Source organism: Cimex lectularius, unplaced genomic scaffold (assembly GCF_000648675.2).
Source record: "Cimex lectularius strain Harlan isolate CLEC.00 unplaced genomic scaffold, Clec_2.1 scaffold46, whole genome shotgun sequence".
In the NCBI taxonomy this organism is placed as follows: domain Eukaryota; kingdom Metazoa; phylum Arthropoda; class Insecta; order Hemiptera; family Cimicidae; genus Cimex; species Cimex lectularius.
In genome coordinates, this window is record NW_019392654.1 from 1,136,537 (window position 1) to 1,161,008 (window position 24,472).

At 33.2% G+C, this 24,472-nt stretch overlaps 4 protein-coding genes across 6 annotated transcripts; 2 read left to right on the forward strand and 2 right to left on the reverse strand.

Moving 5' to 3' along the window:
* The first annotated feature begins 311 nt into the window (after positions 1-311).
* LOC106672905 lies at positions 312-4,210 on the forward strand. Of its 2 annotated transcripts, none has more exons than XM_024224594.1 (9): positions 312-534; positions 667-926; positions 1,000-1,172; positions 1,255-1,403; positions 1,545-1,714; positions 1,791-1,912; positions 1,969-2,303; positions 2,364-2,470; positions 2,545-4,210. In XM_024224594.1, exons 1-9 carry the CDS (start codon positions 451-453, stop codon positions 2,618-2,620), a joined length of 1,476 nt encoding a protein of 491 aa, XP_024080362.1. In that variant the 5' UTR covers positions 312-450; the 3' UTR covers positions 2,621-4,210. The 2 variants fall into 2 exon arrangements, with proteins under 2 accessions (XP_024080362.1, XP_024080361.1); XM_024224593.1 differs by having other exon boundaries at positions 313-534; positions 2,613-4,210.
* Positions 4,211-6,002: 1,792 nt separating this feature from the next.
* LOC106672879 (fumarylacetoacetate hydrolase domain-containing protein 2) lies at positions 6,003-12,194 on the reverse strand. The gene is made up of 5 exons (XM_014404658.2): positions 11,528-12,194; positions 11,245-11,461; positions 6,689-7,023; positions 6,524-6,611; positions 6,003-6,442 (listed from the first exon to the last, which is right to left on the reverse strand). The coding sequence occupies exons 1-5, from the start codon at positions 11,779-11,781 to the stop codon at positions 6,359-6,361; spliced, it is 978 nt and encodes a 325-aa protein (XP_014260144.1). The 5' UTR covers positions 11,782-12,194; the 3' UTR covers positions 6,003-6,358.
* Positions 12,195-14,875: 2,681 nt separating this feature from the next.
* On the reverse strand, positions 14,876-19,267 carry LOC106672878 (oocyte zinc finger protein XlCOF26-like). Of its 2 annotated transcripts, none has more exons than XM_014404656.2 (4): positions 18,784-19,267; positions 18,139-18,229; positions 16,536-16,616; positions 14,876-16,456 (listed from the first exon to the last, which is right to left on the reverse strand). In XM_014404656.2, the coding sequence occupies exon 4, from the start codon at positions 16,445-16,447 to the stop codon at positions 15,383-15,385; it is 1,065 nt and encodes a 354-aa protein (XP_014260142.1). In that variant the 5' UTR covers positions 16,448-16,456; positions 16,536-16,616; positions 18,139-18,229; positions 18,784-19,267; the 3' UTR covers positions 14,876-15,382. The 2 variants fall into 2 exon arrangements, with proteins under 2 accessions (XP_014260142.1, XP_014260143.1); XM_014404657.2 differs by having other exon boundaries at positions 18,750-19,267.
* Positions 19,268-21,767: 2,500 nt separating this feature from the next.
* On the forward strand, positions 21,768-24,472 carry LOC106672838 (innexin inx2-like). Its single transcript, XM_014404575.2, has one exon. The coding sequence runs from the start codon at positions 23,306-23,308 to the stop codon at positions 24,386-24,388; it is 1,083 nt and encodes a 360-aa protein (XP_014260061.1). The 5' UTR covers positions 21,768-23,305; the 3' UTR covers positions 24,389-24,472.

A 24,472-nucleotide genomic window follows, 5' to 3' on the forward strand; every position in this document is an offset into this window, starting at 1 on the left:
TCAAAGACCTAATGATTCCTCGAAAGCATGACAAAGGAACTGACTGTTTATCTTTCTTTCAAATTCACCTTATTCCTGATTTTTTAAATATAAATGTTTTATGTTACGGGTATATGACAGCAGAAAGAGGGCATGTTCTCACCGAACTTAAAATTTTTCAATTTTTTTCCAGTCCAATAGCCCAGACTCAAACTCACTCAGTGGACAGGACATTTCAAACTTGTCTAACTATGGATGCATACAATAACACCTGAATAACACAGAAAAGTCAAAATTTCAACATTATAATTATGTATGTATTTAACATCAAATTCCTCATGTAGTAAACAAAATGTTCATATGAACTCAGTTGTAATTTATTGTTAAATCTTAACAGTCCAAATAAAACAAATGGTTTAGTTTTGTTTTTGTTTTTATTTTTTTAACATAGTCTTTTTCTAAATCCAGAAAATGGAATTGACCTTGAAATATTCAGATCATTCTGTATTGAACAATGTACTTCCTGATTGGAACAAAATGGTTGAAGAAAATGAAGTAAGACTGTAGATTGCTTGGAATTTTTCAAAAAAAGACAAATAATTTCTGAATGAAATAGACCAGTAGAAAACAAAGAACAACGAAACAACCACTTGAACACAAGTCGTTGATGTTGTACTTGCATTTCAGAGTTTGTGGCTGCCAGATGTAAACAATGTGCCGCTGGCAAATGTCTTTATAGATACAGAATCAAATGAAGTTCACATTGACGATAAAATTATCCGTTTGCCAGTGGACAGTGTCCCGACCACTCAAGTAATACAGAAAATAGAGACAGGATCAGATGCTCCTATATATCTAAGAAGCTTGCCGTTAACTCTTGAAACAATTGTAACTCTTTCATCGGAAAGTTATCTAATCGATGAAGGAAACGTAAAACAATTTACTATGTTCGTTCAAAAATAAATAAAATTTATAAAACAAAAATCATGTAAATTTATAATGATATTTTTATTATTTTAGGGGCGAATTGGCAAATTTAGTACATATAAATGATTTTACCACAAATATGTACTCTTTCTGGATTTTAGACACTTTAGGAACTATTATTTGGGAAGCGCGTAAAAAAAATATGGCAATGGAAAATCAAGCTACTCTCATTAACTGGTTCTTCTATTTTATAAGAACATTAAAATGTTTGTAAAAGTTACGAGTTAGTTATAAGTTATAGAGTTATTCTAACACAGCTATTATGTATAATTTATTTATTCTTTCTAGATACAAGTTTACCTAGGAAAGAATTTTTTAGAATAATAAAGCCGCTTTTCTTGAGGACGGAAGAATGGATGAATACAAACCTAACACCCACTGTACCTCTCATAACTGGCAAAAATATAAGCTTACCTCTGAAGTTAAAAAAAAAACAGGTCTGTAAAAAGGGGGACGATACTTACACAATTATTGTTTTAAAATTTGAATTGAAAAGCAAGGTTTAAAAGAGTATAATTTTCATATTAAACAATTCCACTTAATTAAACAAACCAAATGACTGTAATAAATGTTTTTAGAAAGCTCCTTCAAATGAATTTGTTGGAGAAGCAAATTTAGGAAAAATGCCTTCTGAATATATGGATAATAATCCCCAACCCAGACAATCCCAAATTTTCTATATGGCAGGGTCTGAGATATTGGATTTGGGCCAAGATCTTAAAATATATGCAGAGAAAATATATAATATGTAAAATTTAAAAATATTATTTTGTATAGTAAAAATAAAATAGCTTGCTGAAAAAATAATATTTTTAATTTTGTAGTTTCTCTGGAAGATTAGAATATGAAATAATCCGTGAAGTTTTCTGGAATGAACCCATAATTGAAACAGTGCAATTATCAGATCGCATAATGATACCCAAACCACTCAAGTCAAAGATAGATGGTTTAACTTTATTTTTACATTCTAATTAAAACTGAATAACCTAAAATTTGTTTCAGTTTTCAATTTAATGCAGGATGGAGCACCTCAAACTAGCCAGGCAGGCAAGCAAGCAGCGAAAAAGAAAAGTATTTCAGGAGGGTCAAGAAAAAGTGTGTCCAGGAAGAGTGTATCTAGAAAAAGTGTATCCAGAAAGAGTGTAACTAAGAGTGACTCAAGAAAAAGTGTATCCAGGAAGAGTGTAACCAAGAGTGACTCAAGAAAAAGTGTATCCAGGAAGAGTGTTTCTAGGAAAAGTGTTAGTGGAGGGAAAGGTGGTAAAGGTGGACCAGGAAAGAGTGGTTCAAAGCAAAGTAGCACTAAAGAAAGTACAGTGAAGAAAGACAGTAGAAAGGTATGTCAACAAAGCCTCTAACAAAGATAAAAACGGTGTGAATTACAAATAGAATTAAAGGTTTCGAGTGCGGCTAACTTGGAAATGTTGGCAAGGGCAATGGCTGAAAAGGCAAAAAGAGAAGAACAAACTTGCTTACAATTTCTAAAAGATGCAGTTGAACCTAAGTACGTAATATGCTAAAACATATTTTGATATATAATATGACTAGTCATTAGTTTGACTTTTTTTAAATTAAAAGGTCTTTGGAAGTGATACTAGATTTCAAAACAAATATATTTCTCAATTCTCTACAAGTATGTTTTATAGTTTTGTGAAAAATCTGTTTGGATATATCGATTTGCACAATTTACCTGATAAATGGAAGAAATACATTATTGAAAGAGGTTTAGATTTAAAGGAAACAAAGGATAGTTCAGAAAAACAGTCAACAAAAAAGCAATCTGCCAGAAGACAGTCAGCAAAAAGACAATCAACAAGGAGACAGTCAGCCAAAAGGCAGTCGACCAGGAGACAGTCAAAAAAAAAATAAATTGTAATAAAAGTACTTCTTTTTTTCAAGCCAATATATCAATTGTTATAGGCTTGTGCAAATCTTGAAAATGTGTCTATAATCGTAAGAAATTTCGTGTTATCTAGTGTTATGGTGTCAATATGTACTATTTCGAATGGTTTTGTTGGTGTGGGAATAATATTGAATTTTAGTTTGAGGGGCTCCAGTCATATCTTACTAATAAGCAATTTTCGCATTGATTGATAAAAGTTTGTACGGATTTTCTTTGGTTGGGCCAATAATATAATCTTTTAATTGCAGTATCGGTTTCATCGATTCCCCAATGATTTGTTTTACCTACATGGTAATTTTCAATTATTTCTTTTTCCTCCTCTTTCGACTCAATGTCCATCAATTTATCCGTATACTTGGTAAAATTGATTTCAGCATCTTTAAAATATGATGCCAGTGTTGAACTAAATTTTTCATAGATGTCACTTCCAAAATATAGACCGTATTTAGTTTTGAGAACTATGTAAGATTTAATAAAATTAATAACATCCTTTTCAAATTCATTCCTCGAAAGTTGTACCAATATTCGTTGTTTTGAGTTGTCGAATAAATTGATAATTTTGGGTTTGGCAGGGGCACATTCTACTTCAGAAATAATGATTTGATTATTTATTTTATTAATTGGTCCTTCTAATATGGGTATATTGATTACTGTGGTACCGTTAAAATTGGAATGCATTGTTGCATCTTCGTCAGTTTGTTCGTTTTCGTCTATATTCACTATTACGGACTCGTCTGAGTGAAGTTTATCAGTATTCTTCTAAATTTTCTTCTCTGAGTTCGGGGTGTTTATTATAAAATTCTCCTAACAGTTAGTCTATACTCATATCATCTAACTTATATATAACTTATCTTAAATATTACTAACCTACAAAGTTAAATCCTCTGTTGTTTACCTTCAACAAGGGTTAAAAAAGTCTTACTAACTTTAAGAATTAAAGAAATGTATAAAATTCAATAAATGGAGAACTTGTAGAACATAATAGTTGCTCTAAGCAAAATACAACCTGGTATTATATAACTAAATCTTGAGCTATTATTTGGGAAACATTTTGTCCGATCTGTTGGGCTTTTATATAATATGTTTAACTATTTATATTATACCTTCCTTTATATAGTAGAAATTTGATATATTAAATTTGATTAATTCAACTGATATGTTTATATGTTAATAATCACTACATATTTTGTAATAGAAATTAGAAAACTAACTCTATGTCTGGGCATAAGAGAAATAACTACCATCCTTGGTTGTGTGTCCGAAGTGAACATCGATGTACGTAAAAATAAGAATATCCAAGAGATAAGGAAAAACCAACAATATATAACCACTTGCACCAAAAAAAAAAAAAAAAAAAAAAAAAAAAAAAAAAAAAAAAAAAAAAAAAAAAAAAAAAAAAAAAACGTGCACTTCAATCAAAAATGGACTACAATTTCTAATCACTATTCCAGGGAATAAACAGTAATCAGACTAAACTACATGAAGGAGGAAAGCATAGTTAACAAGATGATAGCGTCAACCGACATGTCTTATGACTCATCAGGGCCTCATCACCACAGGAAACCTGATACAGCACTTCAAACAAAAAAAATCTACAGTAATCATTGGAGCTGATACAAATTCACACAATGAGGTATTGTACAGCACAAACACCAACAAAATGGGAGAGAATCTTTTAAAATTTATAACAAATAACCTTAATATTATAATCGAAGGTTCTGAACCACATTTTTAATTAACAGAAGACAAGAAGTTATTGATATTACTCTTGCAACTCTGTGAATTGGGCTTGGGCCTGAGGCAACATAAAACTCGGGCACATGGAGATCATAGAAGTTGATAAGCATGTGATGTGTCACCTATGTACCACAGGGGGGGAGCAATGCAACAACTCTGTCAAATGCACTAGAAACACTATTCTACCTTCCTCCATTGGAAATATTTATGCAAGGAGAAGTGAGGAAAAGATCATTTAGGCTCCAAAAACATCAAATTGTATGGAAACTTGACATTTTGGGCACATCACAATAATAAATTTAAAAAAAATAAAAAACAGGGAAGGGACTGTAGCAATATCAGTCAGTGTCATATACTTCTAAAGAAAAGGATCAAGTCAATTGAACATAACTAAGTTACTAGTAAAAGAAACCAGAAGGCTGCAGTGCTTGGGAGACATAAAAGCCCAACTTTTGTCAATTTTTTTTTAAACAATTTACAATCCCACCTTCATCAATTCAATAAAAAACCAACTTCCTAGATTTCCATCATTAAGTACACTGTTCTTACTCTTGGAGGAAACAGGGCTGTTTTATTGTATGTAGTACAGATAGTTTTGTCCCTAGCTTGTGTTGAGAGTGAACATAATTATTGGTGTGAATATGTGATGGTGGAATATCGAGTATTCCACCACCCTATTATAGCTGGCGAATGGTATGTAAACAGCAAAGAATGTATTTAAGAATGAACGAGAGGATTTGGATTTAGGAACTGATTGTGTTGAGGACTGAAACGAATTAGCTGATGATAGCCTCTGGAAACCCAACCTCGGGGGCTAGACAGATAAAACCAAGGTTAATTGCCAACACCCATAGTGGCTCAACTATGTACACACGTATTTGTACTACATGCTTGTGCAGATTCGAGCTTAAATGAATCAATAATGAGAAAACTAAGTATAAGATAATAAGAAACACAATTATTTCCCTATTAATGCAACACTTTGCTAATACATACATTTAATTTGAACTTATTATTTTTAGTAAATGAAATACACATTTATTACTAAAGTAAAGATGAAAGTAGCTTATGTTACAATATACATAACTTTAGCTACTATCTTTTTATGTATAAGTTGTATATTTACACACACATTCCTCACCACATGCACACGTACATTCATGCTCACATTCGTTATATCTTTATTTTTATATACTATAACTGGAAGACTGCTTTTTATAACTTGCTCCAGTGTTATTCTTGTCCTCTCCTTCAATACAAACCTATTTCAGTTCAAACAATAACATATTTATTATTAAAGCAAACAAACCCATTCCAATTTGGAGCAGCAGTGGGATACTACACCCCTTATTAATGTTTAAAATTAGAGATTGGTTGGAAATGATCTGATAAAATACACCCTTACAATAGCAAATTTACTGATAAAATTATGGTTAATAAGTTTATAAAACCACCTTTCTTTTACCTCCTTTGTATGCAGACACAAGCGTACATAAAGGAGATTTTTTTTATTCTCCCAATATATGATTTATTTTAATAAATGAAAAGTATATTGTTATATAAGTCCTTCAATTGAAATAAATTCAATTTTATAGACTCAAATAATCTCCTGAGACAATTAGCCATACCAGAAAAAATGGAGCATGGTCAACACAACCTCACCACAATGTAATGTATTCATCAACATTTAAAAACATTAAACTCCATATTTGAGTATCATTTTTTTCCTTTTGTTTATTTAAAAGTTCAGTCTTAAGATTCTTTCCTTGGGAAAGAAATTATTTTATTACACATTTTGCCTATCCCACTGATTTCAGACTCAACAATATCACCAGGCTGAAAAAAAGCAAGTACATTAGACAGTCATAAAAATTTAAAAATTTTACAAATTGATATTAACAGACTGAAAGGTCTTACTTTTAAAAACATCCTTGGATTTTGAAAAACCCCAACTCCTGATGGTGTGCCAGTTAGAATAACATCCCCTGGTAATAATGTCACACATCTAAAATATTGAAAAAAAAATTTGTTAATAAAGACTTACAAAACAAATAAATAAAACATTTAATCAATAAAACTTACTCGGATAGGTAGGAAACTATTCTATTAATATCATGGACCATGTCTTCAGTGTTCCCATCCTGCATTTTCAAACCGTTAACTGAACAAGACAATTGCAGTTTATTCGGATTGGCCACTACTTCTTTTGACACCACTGAAGGCCCTAATGGACAAAATGTATCCATGCTTTTAGCAAAAAGCCACTGGCCGTTGTTCTTCTTTTGGGTCTGCCAATCCCTGGCAGATATGTCCTGGCAAATTGTATACCCAAATATATAATCATTAGACTCATGAATTTTAACTGCCCGACATTTCTTTCCAATTACTACTGCAAGTTCTACTTCCCAATCAAGAGCCTAAAAAATAAATTAAATTAGCAGTTGATTTATTGTTAAAATGTATTAGTACATATTATATAATTTCATATTAAAAGTTAAACAAACTTGCTGGTAAAGATAGCAAAATCCAAAATGGATCAAGCGCAAATCCAATCAAGCAAAATCAAGAGGAAGGCCACAATTATCAGAAGCTAAAGGATTTGGAGTAGCAGTAATAGTTTGGTCATACTGAACTCACACCGGGTCACAAGCGTATTAGACGGGCCCAGTGCCAGTACAACAATAATATACAAATAAATTGCACAAAATTAACATGAGTACATGCTGGGCCATATCGCCTCTTAATGGAAACTTGAAATTTGGGAAATAATGTATTTAAAACATAGTAGAAAAAATATAAATTTGGCAAGATTTGTACAATTTTATTTGCCTCACACCCAGCTTTTCAATCCGGGACTTTTACCTTACAATGATTCAACACCTACATCGCTGTGGCCACCAATGCCTCCCAAATAGTATTTTTAATACTATTTATTTATTGTTGTTTGTTTAATTACTTTATTGATAGAGTTATTTATTGTATTACATTTTTAAAATTATGATTTTATATTAAATAACAGATATAATTTAAAATTATACTCCATACTCCACGAGTTGATTTGTTGTACCATTTAAATTCTAAAATGTATGAAGAGTATCATAAATTTTTCAATTCATCAAACATATATGTATTACTTAAACAAGTGGAGCATGCACATGATTCACTCTCTTAAATACTGTGTGTACGCTAGTTTTAAACAAGAAATCATTTCATTTCATCAGAAACTGCTGCCGTCTAGGTGGCCCTGCTAGGAGTGGCATTCTTCCCTTGATGGTCACTATTTGCCTCGATCATATAATCTTTGCAATAAAAAATAATGATACAAATGTACCCTACATGGTTAACGGCCTTTAATATAATTAAAAAATAATAATAAATTTTAAAAAATCTAGTGGACATAAAACAATCCATTTGTAGTCCATCTATTGTTTTAAAAAAATGTTAAGTGTAAAAAATTGTTTAGATAGGTTTAATGGCATTTATGAAAATTGAACAAGTAACCAATCAACAATCCCTGCAACATTTTCACTCCAGAGAAACTTTGGAGGTGGTGGTGATATGGTTTGGGCAGGCATTTCTATACAAGGTTGCACAAACTTGATCTTCATTGAGGGTTCCCTAACCGTTCCGTGATACATTAAAGATGTGTTACCAGAAGAAGTTGTTCCTTATATGCCACTAATTGGCGACTGTTTTATTTTTATGCATGACAACATAAGGCCCGACCCAACTAGGATTGTTGGTCATTACTTGGAACAGGCTCAATGACCTCTTTTTTGCCTCTCATTGTAAATTTAAAAAAATTAGTCTTAAAAAAATATTGTTTTGTTAAATTTGGACAGTAATATATGAATTTATTATTTATTTATTAAGTGTTTATTTACTTTTTTCTGCCAAACACTATTTTACCCCAATGTAGTACACATATATCTAGAGAATGTATGGTTGAGTTGAAAAATTAGCCTCACAAGCGGGACTTGAACCCACAATCCCCGGATCAGTACGCTTAATAAGCAATTATAAAGCAATTACTTCATAACTCACCTAATTTAGATGTAGATAAAATAATACATACTGACAAAATACATTTGACAACAGAAAAATTTTACAAAATAAAATTTGTCATGCAATACTGAAATTAGTATTGGACTGCATTTTTTTCTTTCTTAGAAAATAAAATATATATGAATTTTGTGGCTTCTTAACGTGTCATTATATACAATCCTAAACATTCGATTTAAAAGTGATTTATTATTTTAACAAAAACCTATTTGCTACTCAAAAAATTTAATGTGTCATATGAGGAAGGACACAATCCAAAAATAGGCGCAGTGATAGTAGGTTACACAGATGGATTGGGCACATTACAAACGTTTCTATTAATATCATTTCTCTGAATTTTTAAATTTTTTTTATGACAGCTATGAGGACCATAAAAATGGTATGTTATGCAAGAAACATAAAAAAAATTTTTTTGTGGGTATGCACACAGGATGCAAAAAACATGTATTACCTAATAACCAACTCTCATCTGACTTTCCTGTTAAGTCTGGCGTTCCTCAAGGAACAATTTTAGGGTCCTTGTTGTTTTCAATTTTTATTAACAACGTTCCTTCTTGTTTAAATTACACCGAATTTCACTTATTTGCTGATGATACCCAAATCTATACACAATGCCCTCTCATTTAATCCCTGCTTCCATTCATCTCATTAACAAAGACCTTTCTAGCTTGGTTAATTGGGCCTCAAACAATGGATTTCACTCACTCAAATCTGAATCGATATTTATTTATTTATATATATANTATATATATATATATATATCTGTGTGTGTGTGTCACACATCTGCCAACAGGATTTTCCTTGCATTACTCTTGATGACTATTTAATACCCTTCTCTAACAAGGTAAAAAATCTTGGTGTGACTTTATATATACATCTATATCCAATACTATATATTCTTTTTCACTTAATCACAATTATACTAAATAATTAGAATATTTTTTAATATTTTCACAAGATTTGTATTACATTTACGAAGAAAAAAGCACATCTAAAGCTGCATACACCCTAAGTTCACGAATCAGTGGCAAATCAGGTTTGTCTTTAGTGTGTACGCTTCTGCGCTCAGAGCGTGTAACAGTTTGCGAACATTTGAGAGCGTTCCAATGGCTGTCCATTTTTGGGCGAACTCAAAGCGGAGCACTGTAAGTTTGTGGGCAGCAATGAGAAACGTTATATAGCGTGTATTGCTCTTGTAACCTAACCATGCTACCAACTTTAGATCTTCAAAGTTGGAAGAAGTCATTCACAAAAAATTCTTGTAGTGACCACTTAATTCTTGCAATTTTAGGCCCAACAGGAAGTCATGGGTAACTCTATTTTTATAGAAATTTGCTCACCAAAAACGATGGGGCCTTCTATAATCTTCAGCCTTCAGCAAATAGTGGATGAATATATATGCTGCACTAGCCACTATCTCGGACGACCTGTTAATCCTTCCACGTTCGGGTCAACACTGCAGAATGCAGATCTCTTGCGGAGTGACCGTGTTTGTGGCCTCATCTCCACTTGAAGTGGTTACAGGACCATGGAGCGCTACTGGTTCACAAACATTGGGGGTCGCAGCTTGACAAGTTCATTCTGAGTATTAATTTATTGATTACCTTAAATTCTTATCTCTTACTTAATTATTTAAAATTAAAAATAAGCTCTGCCCTTCTTACTTATTTATTATATTCTATTTTAATTCTTCTCATACTTTAAATATTTTAAATAACCTGCATCATAGTTGCAAATTTATGAATGATTCGTTTATAGTAGCTGGGGTGCGTCTGTGGAATTCCTTTCCGCAGGATAGTAGTTTGGCCCACCCCCTCCAAACTGTCATGCATGAAGCTTTCAACTTTTTTGCAAACAAACCTTGATTTAATCAAACTCAGCATGATATTATTGCCATTCTCTTTTTCTTCTCTCTTTTATACTTTTACTTTATACCTACTTCTCTCCTTCATTCAAATCCAACTATGTTAATATCGTGTGTTTAGTGGCCATTAATTAATGATTATTTGGAGATCGTGAGATGCGGTCTGGTTTTATAAACCTACGTCACACCAGACTGCATCTAAAGATCAAAATGTTGGCACGATAAAGAAAAGTTTTTCTAGACCTAAATCACACCAGACTGTGCATCTCACCAAACAATTATGTTACATACAATTTTTTATATTGCATTATATTTTGTAACCTTTTTGTTATTCAATTACTTTATATTTTTCTACTGACTAAAGGGGTAAGACCTATTGTGAATTTTTTTTTAATAAATATATTTTTATTTCTACTACCAGGAAGGACACAATCCTTCAAGGCGCAAAACCATTTCTTTACACCTGACCTGCAAAGGATTAAAAAGAAAATGCCAACTCGTAATCTCGAGGGTGGAGACAGAGGAGTGACGAGTCGGCAAACCCGCAAAACTTCGAGTCATTACATAACAATTATTTGTCGGTTAATGTCAAAAACAATTATAATTAATTATTAAAAATTATTATTAGAGTACGGGCTTTTAACCCAGGCTGATTTGCTCGGCTGAGTACTAAACGTCTCTCGTAGAAAAGAAGTGATGTGATGATAGTTACCCTAGAATTTGGAGGGTGAATGACATCGTCGAACGGGCCAACTATGGTGCTGGGGAACTTGTTGAAAAAAAACGGCTCTTCCGGATAAGGCTTCTTCTGTTCGTCACAGTGGGATTTGTAGTTGAGACCTACACAAATGACTTTATCCGGCCTCATAATCGGCGGAAGGAGTTTCACTTCTTCCAGTCGTACGACAGACTTCCCTTCTGCGATAACCCTTTCACAATAAACACAAGTTTAAAAAAAAGAAACAGGCGAAAGCTCGGAAAAGTATTTGTCGTACCTTTTTGCCTTTTCCGTGTAAATCGACGCATCGCGTATGAAATCGACCAAGTTGTTGGGTATCGCGGCGTTGACGGCGCTCAGTTCGATGATGTCGCCGTCTTGAGCGAGCTGGACCCCCAGCCGCTGAGGGCCGTCGTTGGAGCAGGTGTACTGGACGAACCTCGTCCTCGCGACGGCGGAACTCGAGAAGAGGCGAGCCGAAAGCGGGCTCAACAGCATCTTCACAGACGTCATTCTCTTCAATTGAGACATATTCTTAACGCAAGAAGATGAGAAACGGAGGCCGGCCGGTACTCGACTCCGATTGAAATCCGAGAGCAGATGGTGGAGGTGACTCGAATAGGACGGCCGACGGGAATCTGGTTTTGCCGATTGCACGAACGTAGTGGGGAGTGTGTGAAGGAGAACGTCACGTCCACACAATCACACGACACACATCCTTTTTCTCTACACAGTACAGTAGTCGGTTCCACCTTCCAGCACTATTGACCTACTGGCACTGCTGGGTCTGGGTCAATCTGTCTTTTTATCAGTCAAATCAAAGATGCTTACCGCTAAGGAATGACCGACTGAAACTGGAAGATTGACTCGCTAGTGTAAAGGTCTGCATTAAACTATGTATCTACATTTTCTACAATAGGAACGGAAGGATTTAACGATTATTCGGAAATGGTGAAATGCGGGCTGGTGTAATGTAGGTTTCAGAAAAACATTTTCTTTATCGTGCCAACGTTTCGATCTTTATTGAGATTATCTTCAGGGGCTGGGATCTATAAACATTGTTTAGATTATACAAATACATGAAGGGTATGAAAAAATGAATTTATGATAGAAAAATTAGACTCAGTCAAAGTGTGTGTTTTCTGTGTATATGTCTCACGGTTGTTTATCTCACTAACACGACACAACTGTTACACATCTACACAGAAAACACATGCACATTATCCATAACAGTTTGCCCAAAGTAGTTGACAAATAGGTGGAATTTGAAAACTGACAGACTTCATTAACATTATTAATGGCATTTTCTTTATTGTTGGTTGTCAACACATTTAGAATCAGTATGTCCATGTGATGTGATAGTCAATTTTACAAATATTTATGCAAATAAACGCTAAATCATGAATATATCAATGCTCCAAGTTGCAATTATTGATCCCTTGACATGCGGCAATTGTTTATTAAAAAGATTGGTCGGTTATTATAGCAATACTCACACCGATGCTTGACACAGAACTAAGATATGCCACTTTTTTTGAATGGAGACAGTGCGTTTCCGCCAATTCAAAAGTGACACATGGTGCTTCCCAAATTGTGTCCTTTTTCCCGTAGCATCACACCCGAATATTTTTAAAAACTGAAAAATCCTGTTTTTATTATTTTTCGACTTGTATCACTTTTCTTGTGGGTGTACAATATGTTTTTGCCGGCCAAAAAAGAAATACAATTTCTTCTGATGACAAAAAAAACCTTTTAAATATAAGCATGTAAGGGCTAAAATAAAAGTTTATAGCTCACAGGAACTAAATATTACATTTTATATTATCACAGTACTTGTTTTTCCAATATTTCATTTCAGTTTGCAATTCTTGGTTACTATATATAATTTGATGTACATAGATATATTTACAGCTACTTATATATTTACATTGAAGGGAGCAAATAATATTATTCTCCCATTTCACTTCATTAAATAAACTTCACTGCCTACTTTTCAGAAAGGAGATTGGGGGGCCATTTCTGCATGAGACACCTTATAGGAGGAGAATCATAAGGACGGGTTCTGTTGGTCAAGGCTTAGGTGAGACTGTTGGGGGAGATTATTGCAAAACTTCTTAAATTTTTGTGGAATATTTGGATATGTTTAAAACTACATCTGAAGACCTTGGTGTTATTTTTACCACAAATTAAATTCTATTCCACACATCGATCTACTAAATCCTCTAGTTTAAAAATGCTGGGTTCTCTTCTGATTTCAACCCAATGCCTTGATCATTCTTTACATATCATTTGTAAGCTCAGTGCTTCATCGCATGCTGTTCTCTGTTTTTTATCCCTACACTATGTATTTATAAACTTCAATCTGTACAATTTAAATTTCTCAGAATTCTTTCCTAGAAAATAGGAGTAACTATTACTACTACAGACAATTTGAATGGTACTTTAATTTACTTTCCCTAGAGACACCTAAACTTTGCTCTCATTTACTTACTCTTTTCAAAATAATTAACTATCTTTTCTAGGGATGGTTACTTCATCTTGGAGGAATCGCAAAGGTTCATTAGGTGATGATAATCTAGCAGTTTTTTGCCTTAAAAAAGTCCTTTCTGCTTAGGCAAATTGGCTTTTCTATACCAAGCTACTTAACCAGGCAAAAGAGACTTCTTATTTTCTGCCATTGTCTAGAACCAATTGTTGACACTGAAATGTGTATAACATAAAATATCTATGCAGTAATATGCACTGACTGTCTGATTTAAAATTGCATGTTCTGTTACTGCAATAATATATTCTTAATACAAAATTATAAGTGCTGTAAATGTGTATTATTTAGTGACTTAGTGTTCAATAATTTGTTCAAGAAGTGAGGAGTGGTGAATTATTTTTTTCAATTAACATGTTCTTGTGGTTGGTTCTTGATGTTGCGAATAAAGGTCAAAAAGTCAGCTAAAAAGGTTTTTCCTAAAATACTTCATTCCTAACACTCTTCATTACTTCAAAAAATTGTGCTATAAGTTTGAATTTTGGCTGAAGAATCAACAACAGACGTTTCAATAGCATGGTTTAGAGGACATATTTGTTTTAAATAAATATAATAAAATTGTTGAGCTCTTAGTTAAAAAACAATTTCTGGTGCTCTTCTGGTAATACCTATAGTAATATCTGATAGACCCCCTAAAGACACAATTTTTAATTTAATGGCCAATTGAATGGTGACAAAGGCCTTAAATACAAAACTGTTTCCACTTGCAGGCCGCATACCATTGTTTCATGATGACATTGTCACTATATGTCTAGGCTTGACAATAGTTTGAGAAGAAAAACATGGTTTGTAACACCTACTTTTTACAAGATAGGTAAAAACCACTATGTGACACCTATGAAACAAACAAAAGCCAAAATTTCCGAGTTCCTTGTGACTATAAAAATGAATGTGTAAAAAAACAATAAAACATGTGAAACTATTGTTGTACATAATTTGATGAAGTCATGAGGATCAGGTTAGGCCTCAAGACTTCAACAAATCAAGAAAAAACTGCACATTGTACATAATCATGTACATTGTTTTCATGTCTGGCTGAACCCAATAAATAAGTTTTAAAAAATTAAGATGCATACAAATCGGTAATTATTGTGACTGCATTTATTGGTTATATTGGTAATGTAAAATTATATTTGTATAAAACCAATGGTGAGTGGCTAGTTTACTGTTACACTCTTTAAAGAATTCTGGAATTTTTTAAATTTAATTGGTTATGTTTTATCATTTCTTCATAGCTACTATTTCCTAATACACAAATGTGATAACATTTACTGTTTTATGCACATATTATAATATTTAATAAATAAACAATAATTAAGGAAATAACGATTTACAAAAATACAATATATATTCAACAGCCAATTACAGGTATAACTATAAAGTATAAAATGAAGAAAATATATGTATACGTTATATAAATATACATAAGCATTGGAAATTGTCTATTATGCACAATAAATTTTAAACATTTATAATCAATATATTATAAACAATGTCAAAACTTTAAAAATCCAATAAAAACACTTTATACCATTTTATAAAAGTACTTTTATGACTAGAAAATTATCAGCTATTTTTAAATCGTTTGTTTTAATTCAGTATTGGCCTGGTTTTAACATTATCAGTGATGAAACTGTCTAAAAAGCCAATAATATCATTTGTCACTATTAATGAATGACTGGGTATATAGTGCTTTTGTACATGTTCTGCTAAAGCTCGTTTTTCATAACACATATAATCACATTCTGAGCATGTGAAACTTCCAATTTCCCATTCATGATCAGACAATCTATGTATATTCTCAAATTCAAAATTGATATTTTTAATTTCCTTTGTTTTTAACTTATCATCTTGAGAATGTATCATCTGATGAAGTTTCAAATGTGATGCTTGTATTGATTTGTAATCGCATTCAGCACAAGCAAACTGTTTCTTAGTATTATGTTTGAGAATGTGGCGTTTCAAAGAACTTTTGATTGCTGTTTTGAAGTTACATTCAGTGCATGAAAATTGTTTTTTCGTTGAATGTGTGTAAAGATGTCTTTTCAAACAATTTTGAAAAGCAGTTTTAAATCCGCATTGTGGACATTCATATGGCTTTTCACCTGTGTGAACGGCTATATGACGTTTTAAATCACTAGCCTGATAACATTTGTAATCACAGTGTTCACACTGATATCTGGTTTCTCTGTTATGAAAAGAAATGTGCTTCCTGAGTGTATGAGAACTGTTGCATTGATATCCACATTCAGCACATAAATAATTTTTCTCACCCGTGTGAATCATAAAGTGACGTTTCAATTCACTCGATGATAAAGCAGTATACTTGCATTCTGAGCAAGCAAATCTATCTGCTTTAGAATGACTGACCATATGTCTTTGAAGGTTCGAAGGGAAAACACACGTAAAGTCACAATTTGAACATTTTAGCATATTCTGACCAGTATGAACGTTTTTATGTAATTCCATTTCGCTTGGAGAAATAAAAACACCCTCACATTCTGAACATTTAAATGGTTTAAGTTTAAAATGTCTACCCATATGTCTTTTCATATTGCTGTAATTTGTGCTTTTATAAGGGCAGCCAGAACACACATATTCTTTTTTACCTCCTTGTATGTAGATGTATTTGATTTTTGAAGGAAGTTTGTTCATTTTTATGACCTATGAAATTATATTATCACTTTTACATAGCATTACAAATAATAATAAGATAATAAAGTCTATAAGCTATTATCATCACCTTTCTTTTCTTTCTTTTTTTGCAGATAGATATTAACTAATCCATGTTTTAGGATCTCTTTAACTCTCTCACTGAACACCACTAAAACAAAAAAAATAAAATAATTGAGATGTCCTACATAACAACAATTTAAACTATACATCACTTTAGTGAACATTATTCAACATGCATTGATTGTTAGGGCAGTGGCCTATGCAACTTTTAATGAACTGTTTTCAAGTATATATTTTTTTCATGGAATTTTTTTTAAATAGTTTATAGCACAAAAAAAATTACTTCATGCATTTGTCATTGATTATAACTATTAAGTTTTAAGACAATGGCCTATTTCACAAAAGACATTCAATCGTGAGTCTTGCATTATTATATCCTTAAATTAAAAAAATTTAATTTAATTTAATTATCTTAATTAAAAAATTAATGATAAGGCCAATTCAAGGATCAAAGGAAAAGAAAAACACTCAGTTCCTTCATCAAGCTTTCATGTGGTACAGAAGATAATCCCTTTCATTAAGAATTTGACTGATGGACAAAATAAACGCATCACCTTCAAACTTTAATGTATTTATGTTTATTCATATTTTGCTTATCTAAAATGGGTTTGGTTGTAAAACTAACACATTTAAAAAGAAAATGTTCTTAATAAAAATCAAAAACTAATAAAAATGTTTTTTAAAAACTTTTTGCCCCCTTTAATAACGAATATTTCCACTTCTGGCACTTTTGTTAAACACCTTTATATTTCTTGGAAACAATTTCTGATAAAATCCTGAGGAATTCTTGCCCATTCATCAAGAACGGCCGTGTCCAACTTGGATTTTGAAAATTTTTGAACTATTCCTGTCAGATTTCTTTTTTACTTTCCAAAAATGCTGCAGTTTCCATTGATGACGAATTAATTTATCCATCCTCTGTAGATTTTAGGTCAACCCTGTTCTGGCCTTCTAATTTGAAGTCCTATTTCTCTGAAGTGACGAAGTACCCTTCCTATTGTAGAGAGTCATTTACATTCAGTCTCCTGGCGACTTCATGCTGGCTATATCCTCAATGTTATGACCCTGACACTGTCATTCTCACTCATTACTTGACTGGAGCCATTGAAGAAGGTTTAAGAATAAGAATAATATTAAGAACTGAATGATATTAATTGGTCAAGCGGACCACGAAAATTAGTGAATTTAATAAGAATAATATCAAATGAAATCAACAAAGGAAAAAGATTAATTAAATGCGATCTTTAGGCGTGGTGGAATGGAAGGGCAGAATGCTAAATTTAGTGCAAATGGGATTAATCAGTACAAACGTAAACAAAGGAAGTATTTACAATTTATTTTGACTATGTTAGCTGCTAATTACTTGTAACTAATATAGAAAAATAACGGATTTAATTTTGAACTAAATAAACTGAGTGGTGCGTTAAATTTGTTCATCAGTATATTATTAATAATTCACAAGGTTATATTATACAAAAACTTACTGTTTCAAAAAAAGAATTTATGCGTTGACAGTGGTACAAGATCTACTTGGTATTTTATATTTTGAAATTGTCAATTAAAATTAAAAAGGTGTAGATTTAAAGTGGAACACTAAATGTATAACACACCTGCTTTCAAGCATTTTCCAGGTCAGCCCTTTTGCAAGAGAATCGTCACAGACAACCGTTCATACTGTAGTTTTGCTGAGTGCATATCCTCCTGGCATAAAAAACTGAATAAATTCGCTTTGCAGTAATAAGAGGCACGATGAAATAGTTAAAAACGAGGAATAAAAGTGAGCGCATTTAAACATTGACATATCATTTCTTAAAACTTGTACTTTTACAGCCTTAAGACCACCGACAAATGACAAGATTTCAGACATCAGATAATACAGTACATCCCAGAAACCAATATTGTCGTTATTTATGAAAAACCAATATGAAATAGATTATTCTAAATTTAATTTATTATAATTTGGCGCAATTATTTAAATTCACTTTTTTGGAAGCTAACAATTTATTTAACCAGTGGTATTATTTAATTAACGACGGGCTGAAGTAGAAATTCAAGTATCGCATTGTTGTTCTATTATTTTAAAAAATAAATAAGTAAACTATAATATAACATTTGCCTCTAAATTAGTAAATGTAAATAGAACAATGTTTTTAAACCGGACAAAATTAAATAAAAATTTTTTCTTTATAAGAAGATAATACTCAAATACAAAAAAAATTACAATTGCTTTCTACTTGAATAAAATCAATTATTACCCCACGGGTAGGAGAAACTGAGAAAGTGAACGCCCAAAGAATTGAGAGGTAATCTATAAACAAAACTGGCACGCCCTATCTCGAGAATGAGAATGTTGATTGGAAGGGGTCCCAAGACGGTAATGATTTTTACTCCAGAAGTCCTTAAACCAAGAGTGAACAGTCCATACTCCATTTGGATATACTTCATACGGGTTTGAAGTTCCGCATATTCGCCAAGACTAAACACTAAACAGACTTAATAGTCAATGAGGCTTTTTAACCCCCTCAACTTTAAAAAGATCAAACAAATATATAAAGCAATAAATCGAAAATCCTAGTGAAAATCGACAATTTCAATAACACGTGAAAAATCGGTAGTGGAAAACATCGATGCACGATATCCGTTCGAAAACTTGGCACGGTCGCAGCATGGTGACTGTTTCAAAATTCACGATTTAATATGTCGCACATCTACAAGAGAAGTGACACAAATCGAAAAATTCTAAAAACCGGATTTTTTTTTTTTTTCAAATGTTCGGGTATGAGGCTACAGGGAAAATGACACAACAAGGTGGACTTAGCTGCTAGGCAGCGCCAGCATGACTTTTGAATTGGCGGGAACGCACTGTCTTCATTCAAGAAATGTGGCATATCTTAGTTTTGTGTCGAGCTTTATACCCAACTATGTATTTATCAGGAAAATATTTTAATACGGGTTGTTTAATGCTATATTTTAATATTTCTTTAGATTATTGTTTATAATGTTGTTCATCTCATTTATCCATTTTTTTTGCACTTTTGTTCATTATACTATTGTCAATTATTATTCGTATTTAACTTATGTGTAGTTTTTTCTATGAGTTTGTATTAGAAACCTGACGGTTTTTTCATTTCTGTAAAAGGTTTAAGCCATCAATTATTATTGTAAATAGCCAACTGGTCATTTGCTAACAAAAGTCGTTGCATATGGGAAAAAAATATCGCCATCTTCAGTGCGACATTTCCTTGTCCCATTGCTGGTTCAGCATAACTATAAATATAAATAATTAACGTTAAAAAATATATATTTCAATAATCATTATAAGAATAATGTCAGTATTCTAAAAAAAAATATAAAGAATAAACATGAACTTAACTTATTAAAATGATACACCGATGGACAAATTTAACGCACCACTCAATTTATTTAGTTTAAAATTAAATCCATTATCTTTCCACTTTAGTTACAAGTAATTAGGAGCTATAGTGGTGGAAGAACCTTTGTTTTACCCTTTCCTAAAGTTTCATCACCGTCATCCCCAAATGATTTTCGACCTGTAAGTATCCTACCCTGGTTAAAGCTCTACAAATCATTATGTTTAAATACGTTAATAACTTTCTTGACACTCATTCACTGCTTTCACCATTTTAATTGGTTTTCCACATCAACATAGCTGTGAATCGGCCTTATTAAAATTAGTGAAGATATATGAGAAGGCAAAGATTCACTAATTCACTATGTAGTTTTCGGGATGTCAAATTTGTACGGAAAATAGAAAATTTGTTTATTTTTTCGTCCTCTAGTTCTAAATTAATATCCTCTAATTTGTCAGGTCGTAATCAAATTGTTAAACTACCTAATAACAAACTCTCATCTGACCGTCCTGTTAAATCTGGCGTTCCTCAAGGGGCAATTTTAGGGCCCACAATTGCTGGGTTCAATTTGCTGCGGCGGGCCTTCCCTGATTCCATTCAACCCATTAACCTTTCTAGCTTGGTTAATTAACAGTGGTCTCAAGCTTAACTCACTCAAATATATTTTTTCCCTAAAGTCTGCAATGAGGTCATCCTTACATACACACACCTCCAAATGCTGAGTAATACGCTGTCAGTAAAGGCATTCAAAAATCTATCTAGGCCTCTTCTCGGCCCATCATGCTGCCGGCGGTCGTTCTGGTGCGTCGGCCCCACTGGGTTGGAGCCCTAGGACAAAGTTTGGTTTAATCTCATTATCTCAAAGGTTCAAAGAGTCATACGGGTTAGAGCCACCCATGTATATATATATTTATTTATTTTATACATATTTACATGTATACAATTTTTTTTGTATTTATCTTTATCTATCTGATCTAGTATATTTACTTCTTTTATTCAGTCATCCATTTATTTATTTATTTTCCCCTTTTTCTTCCCTCCTTCTTCCTTTCAATATATTTTATTGGCGCAAAAAAGTGAAAAAGAGGACAGTGTGAGAAGCTCATATTTTGTCGAGTAGATCTGCTGATTTGAGAAAATTAAACAAATTACGTATACTATCGTAATTAATCTGATTGCACATTCCGCAAATTGGAGGTGCCTCTCGCCCCATCAAATGACCCTTAGTGGCTCTACAGTGTCCAATCCCCAACCGTGCAAGAACCACTTCTTCCATTCTACTATTTCTGAATGAAGTAGGCCATGTATCTATAGAGTCCTTTATTTCCCGTAGTTTCTTTTCAGATATATTAGTCCAGACCTGTTTCTATTGACCCTTAACTTTTGACTTGTAAACTACAGACATATCGGCCTTTGGGACGTCCTTGATTTGAAGGCCTGTTATGCTGCTTCTTTTGCAGCTTCATCTGCCAAATGGTTTCCTTTAATATTTACATGTCCAGGAACAACCACGAAACAAACGCTCCTTCCCTGCTCCCCAGTGACGCCAGTACCTCCTGCATATTGGGATCATCTGAATAGGGGTGTTCGAAGGCATGTAAGGCCGATTCTGCATCACATACTATTGTTATCGGAACACGTGAAATTTAGAGACTTGCGTATTGCTTGCAGCTAGCGCTATAGTTGATACAGAAATGATACAGAGAGAAAATAAATTTGCTAGGGCCACATATAGACGCCCCTGAAGCTCCTTGATCCGTCTGTATCAGTCTGTAAATGCCGCTTGTGGGAGTGCGTTTTTTATTTTCAAAAACTCCTGCTGGTATACATGAAAAGGTAATGGCTTTACGATATTTTCCAAGTGAATATAAAATTTTCGGTTTGGGAAATGTCCAGGGAGGGATGGGCCACTGATTCTTTTTGTTGGAGGTGTGGGTATTTGACAATGCAAGAGTGTGTATATACGGAGCGGGAAGGTTTTTCGTACAGAATCACGTGATGAGCTATCAGATATCAGACTAGTCCCTGTAAATAGACGATTTAGTGGGTGTGACTTAGAGGAAGCGATTTTAGCAAAAAACTTCGTCAAGAAAGTCATGTCTGAAACTTAAAGGCATTTCTCCAGCATCTGCATCAAGGTTGTACGAGGGACTACTCCGGAAAGCACCTGTGATCAGCCTAAGTCCCGTATTCTGTATTGTGTCGAGCAGGCCGATTGTATTTTTAGTAGCGGAATTGTATGCATTACATCCATAGTCCAGTTGTGTTCTTATTAAATTTTTGTACAATATCATGAGCCCACGGCGATCAGCACCCCAAGAGTATGAACTAATCGACGTTAGTAGGTTCATTGAAAGAAAGCTTTTTGTTTTTAATCGTTTTATATGTGCATTCCAATGTCCTGTCAAAGATGACCCACAGGTATCGGATAGTATCTGAATACGAGAGAAGACAGTTGGATATGTACAAGGAAGGGTAGCTGAGTGGACGCCGTTTTGCAAAATGTATAGCAGTTGTTTTTTGTGGGAAAACGGTGAAACCATGTTCACAGAGCCATCTGTTTACCTTATTCAGGGTGTTTTGCATTTGTGTTTGTAGAGAATTTATATTTATATAGCATTCCTTCACAGGAAGGTTCTTTGCATTTCAAAACATTGTTGATTGCAACACAAAATAATATAGGGCTGCCCTGAGGCACCTCGTTCTCCTGAACATACCCGACAGTGCCGATCCACATCTCACTCTGAAAACTCGGTCATTAAGAAAATCGCAAATAAATTGTAGCAAATTACCGTCTATCCCGAAAGGGATTACTTATTTATTATTAGTTGTTTGTTATCGTAAGTATTGTCTTTGTTTTCAAGAGCATTTATTTTCCTTATAAGAAATTCTATGGCATTATTGAGTTTGTTAATTTGTACACTCAGATTCTCAATGTAGTCTGCATTAAGATTTTGTTCATTTTGTATGTCCACCTGTTGCTTGTTATTAGCATTATTGTGATTATTTTTTTTTTTAAATAAATATATTTTCTATTTCTATTTCAATATCGATAGAAAAACATCGAGTTTCCTGTAAACATGTCTAGTTGTGACAGTTATGATCGATACCACACCGTACTAGGAATGTATTTTGTAGCGTGTGAGTCGGTGCTCGGTGTTGTCTAATGTCTTCTGTAATCTGTATTGCGTAGTGCTCACTGCTCTATCCGTCGTTTGAACTCTGCCCAATCGGTCTCTCCAGTTTTCGCGGTTTTTCCATAAATTGTACGGCCAAGAAAAGTGAGGAACGGCAAAGGTCGTTGCACCTCGCAACGGACTGTTGAGGCATAATTCGAATTGGCAAACTGCATAATCTGTTGAAAGGTCTTGGCTCTTTTTGCACATGTTGATTTATTTTATGCGTCATGTATTTCCTCGGTAATATAAAAGACATTCACGAATTGGATCTCACTCCGACTAATGTACATATAGACAGTTGGTTATTTAAATTGTATAAACTCACCGGAATCGCTTTCGTGTTTTTATCTATCCTTGTTTCTGCGAGGTTGTATTCCGGTCACCCGATGGTGTGCACAGAAACCAAAGAACTGCCGGAAGACCTGATAAACGCCTATTGTTGGATGAATTCCACATTCACTGTTAGTCTGCCAAAAGACGGACATACCGATAATCGCCTAACGACCGTCGGAACCGAGTTCTACACCACAGGGAGTGTCAAACAAAAATATCACAAATATTATCAGTGGTTTTCACTCGTTCTTCTTTTACTAAGTTCACTCTGTTATTTGCCTGTTTATCTCTGGAACAGATTGGAAAGAGGAAAGTTAGAACTCTTGATATTAGGCCTTGACTCTGATGCTATTACAGAAAGTGTTAAAAACGCTAGGAAAAAAAACCTTCTTCACTATTTAATCAAAAATCTTCACACCCATAAAATGTACGCCCTTGTTTTTTTCTGTTGTGAAGTAGGTGTACTTTTTTTGATTGGCGCTCAAAGGAGTTTTATGAACTCTTTCTTTGAAGAAGAATTATTTATGTTCTATTACAAAATTGTGCTTGACTTGATAATCGGAAGCAAAACAACACGAAGCAACATGTTGTCAGAATTATTCCCGAAATTAACGAAATGTACTTTCAGAATGCATGGTCCGACAGGCGAACTACAGGTGTTCAACAGCCTTTGCCTTCTCCCAGTTAATATTGTAGCAGAAAAAGTGTTCACCGCTCTTTGGCTTTGGTTGAACATATTACTTTTAGTATCTCTAATTTTGTTGACTAGTAGACTCATGGCTATATCATTTTCTGCCATAAGAGTTTATGCCCTCATGCCAAAATTTAGAAATGCACCACAGGCAAAGATAAGAAAACTAATACAATTGATGGACTTCGGTGATTTCTTCATTTTAAAATTAATTTTAAGAAAAATCGATGAATCTATTTGTGTAGAATTAGTCTCAGACTTAAGTGAGGCTTTGTTTAAAAAATAACGAATTTTTTTTGTAAAACAGTAATTCTTTTAATGCTCTTTTATAATCCCAATGTCTTGTCCAATAAATTCATTATAAAATCAA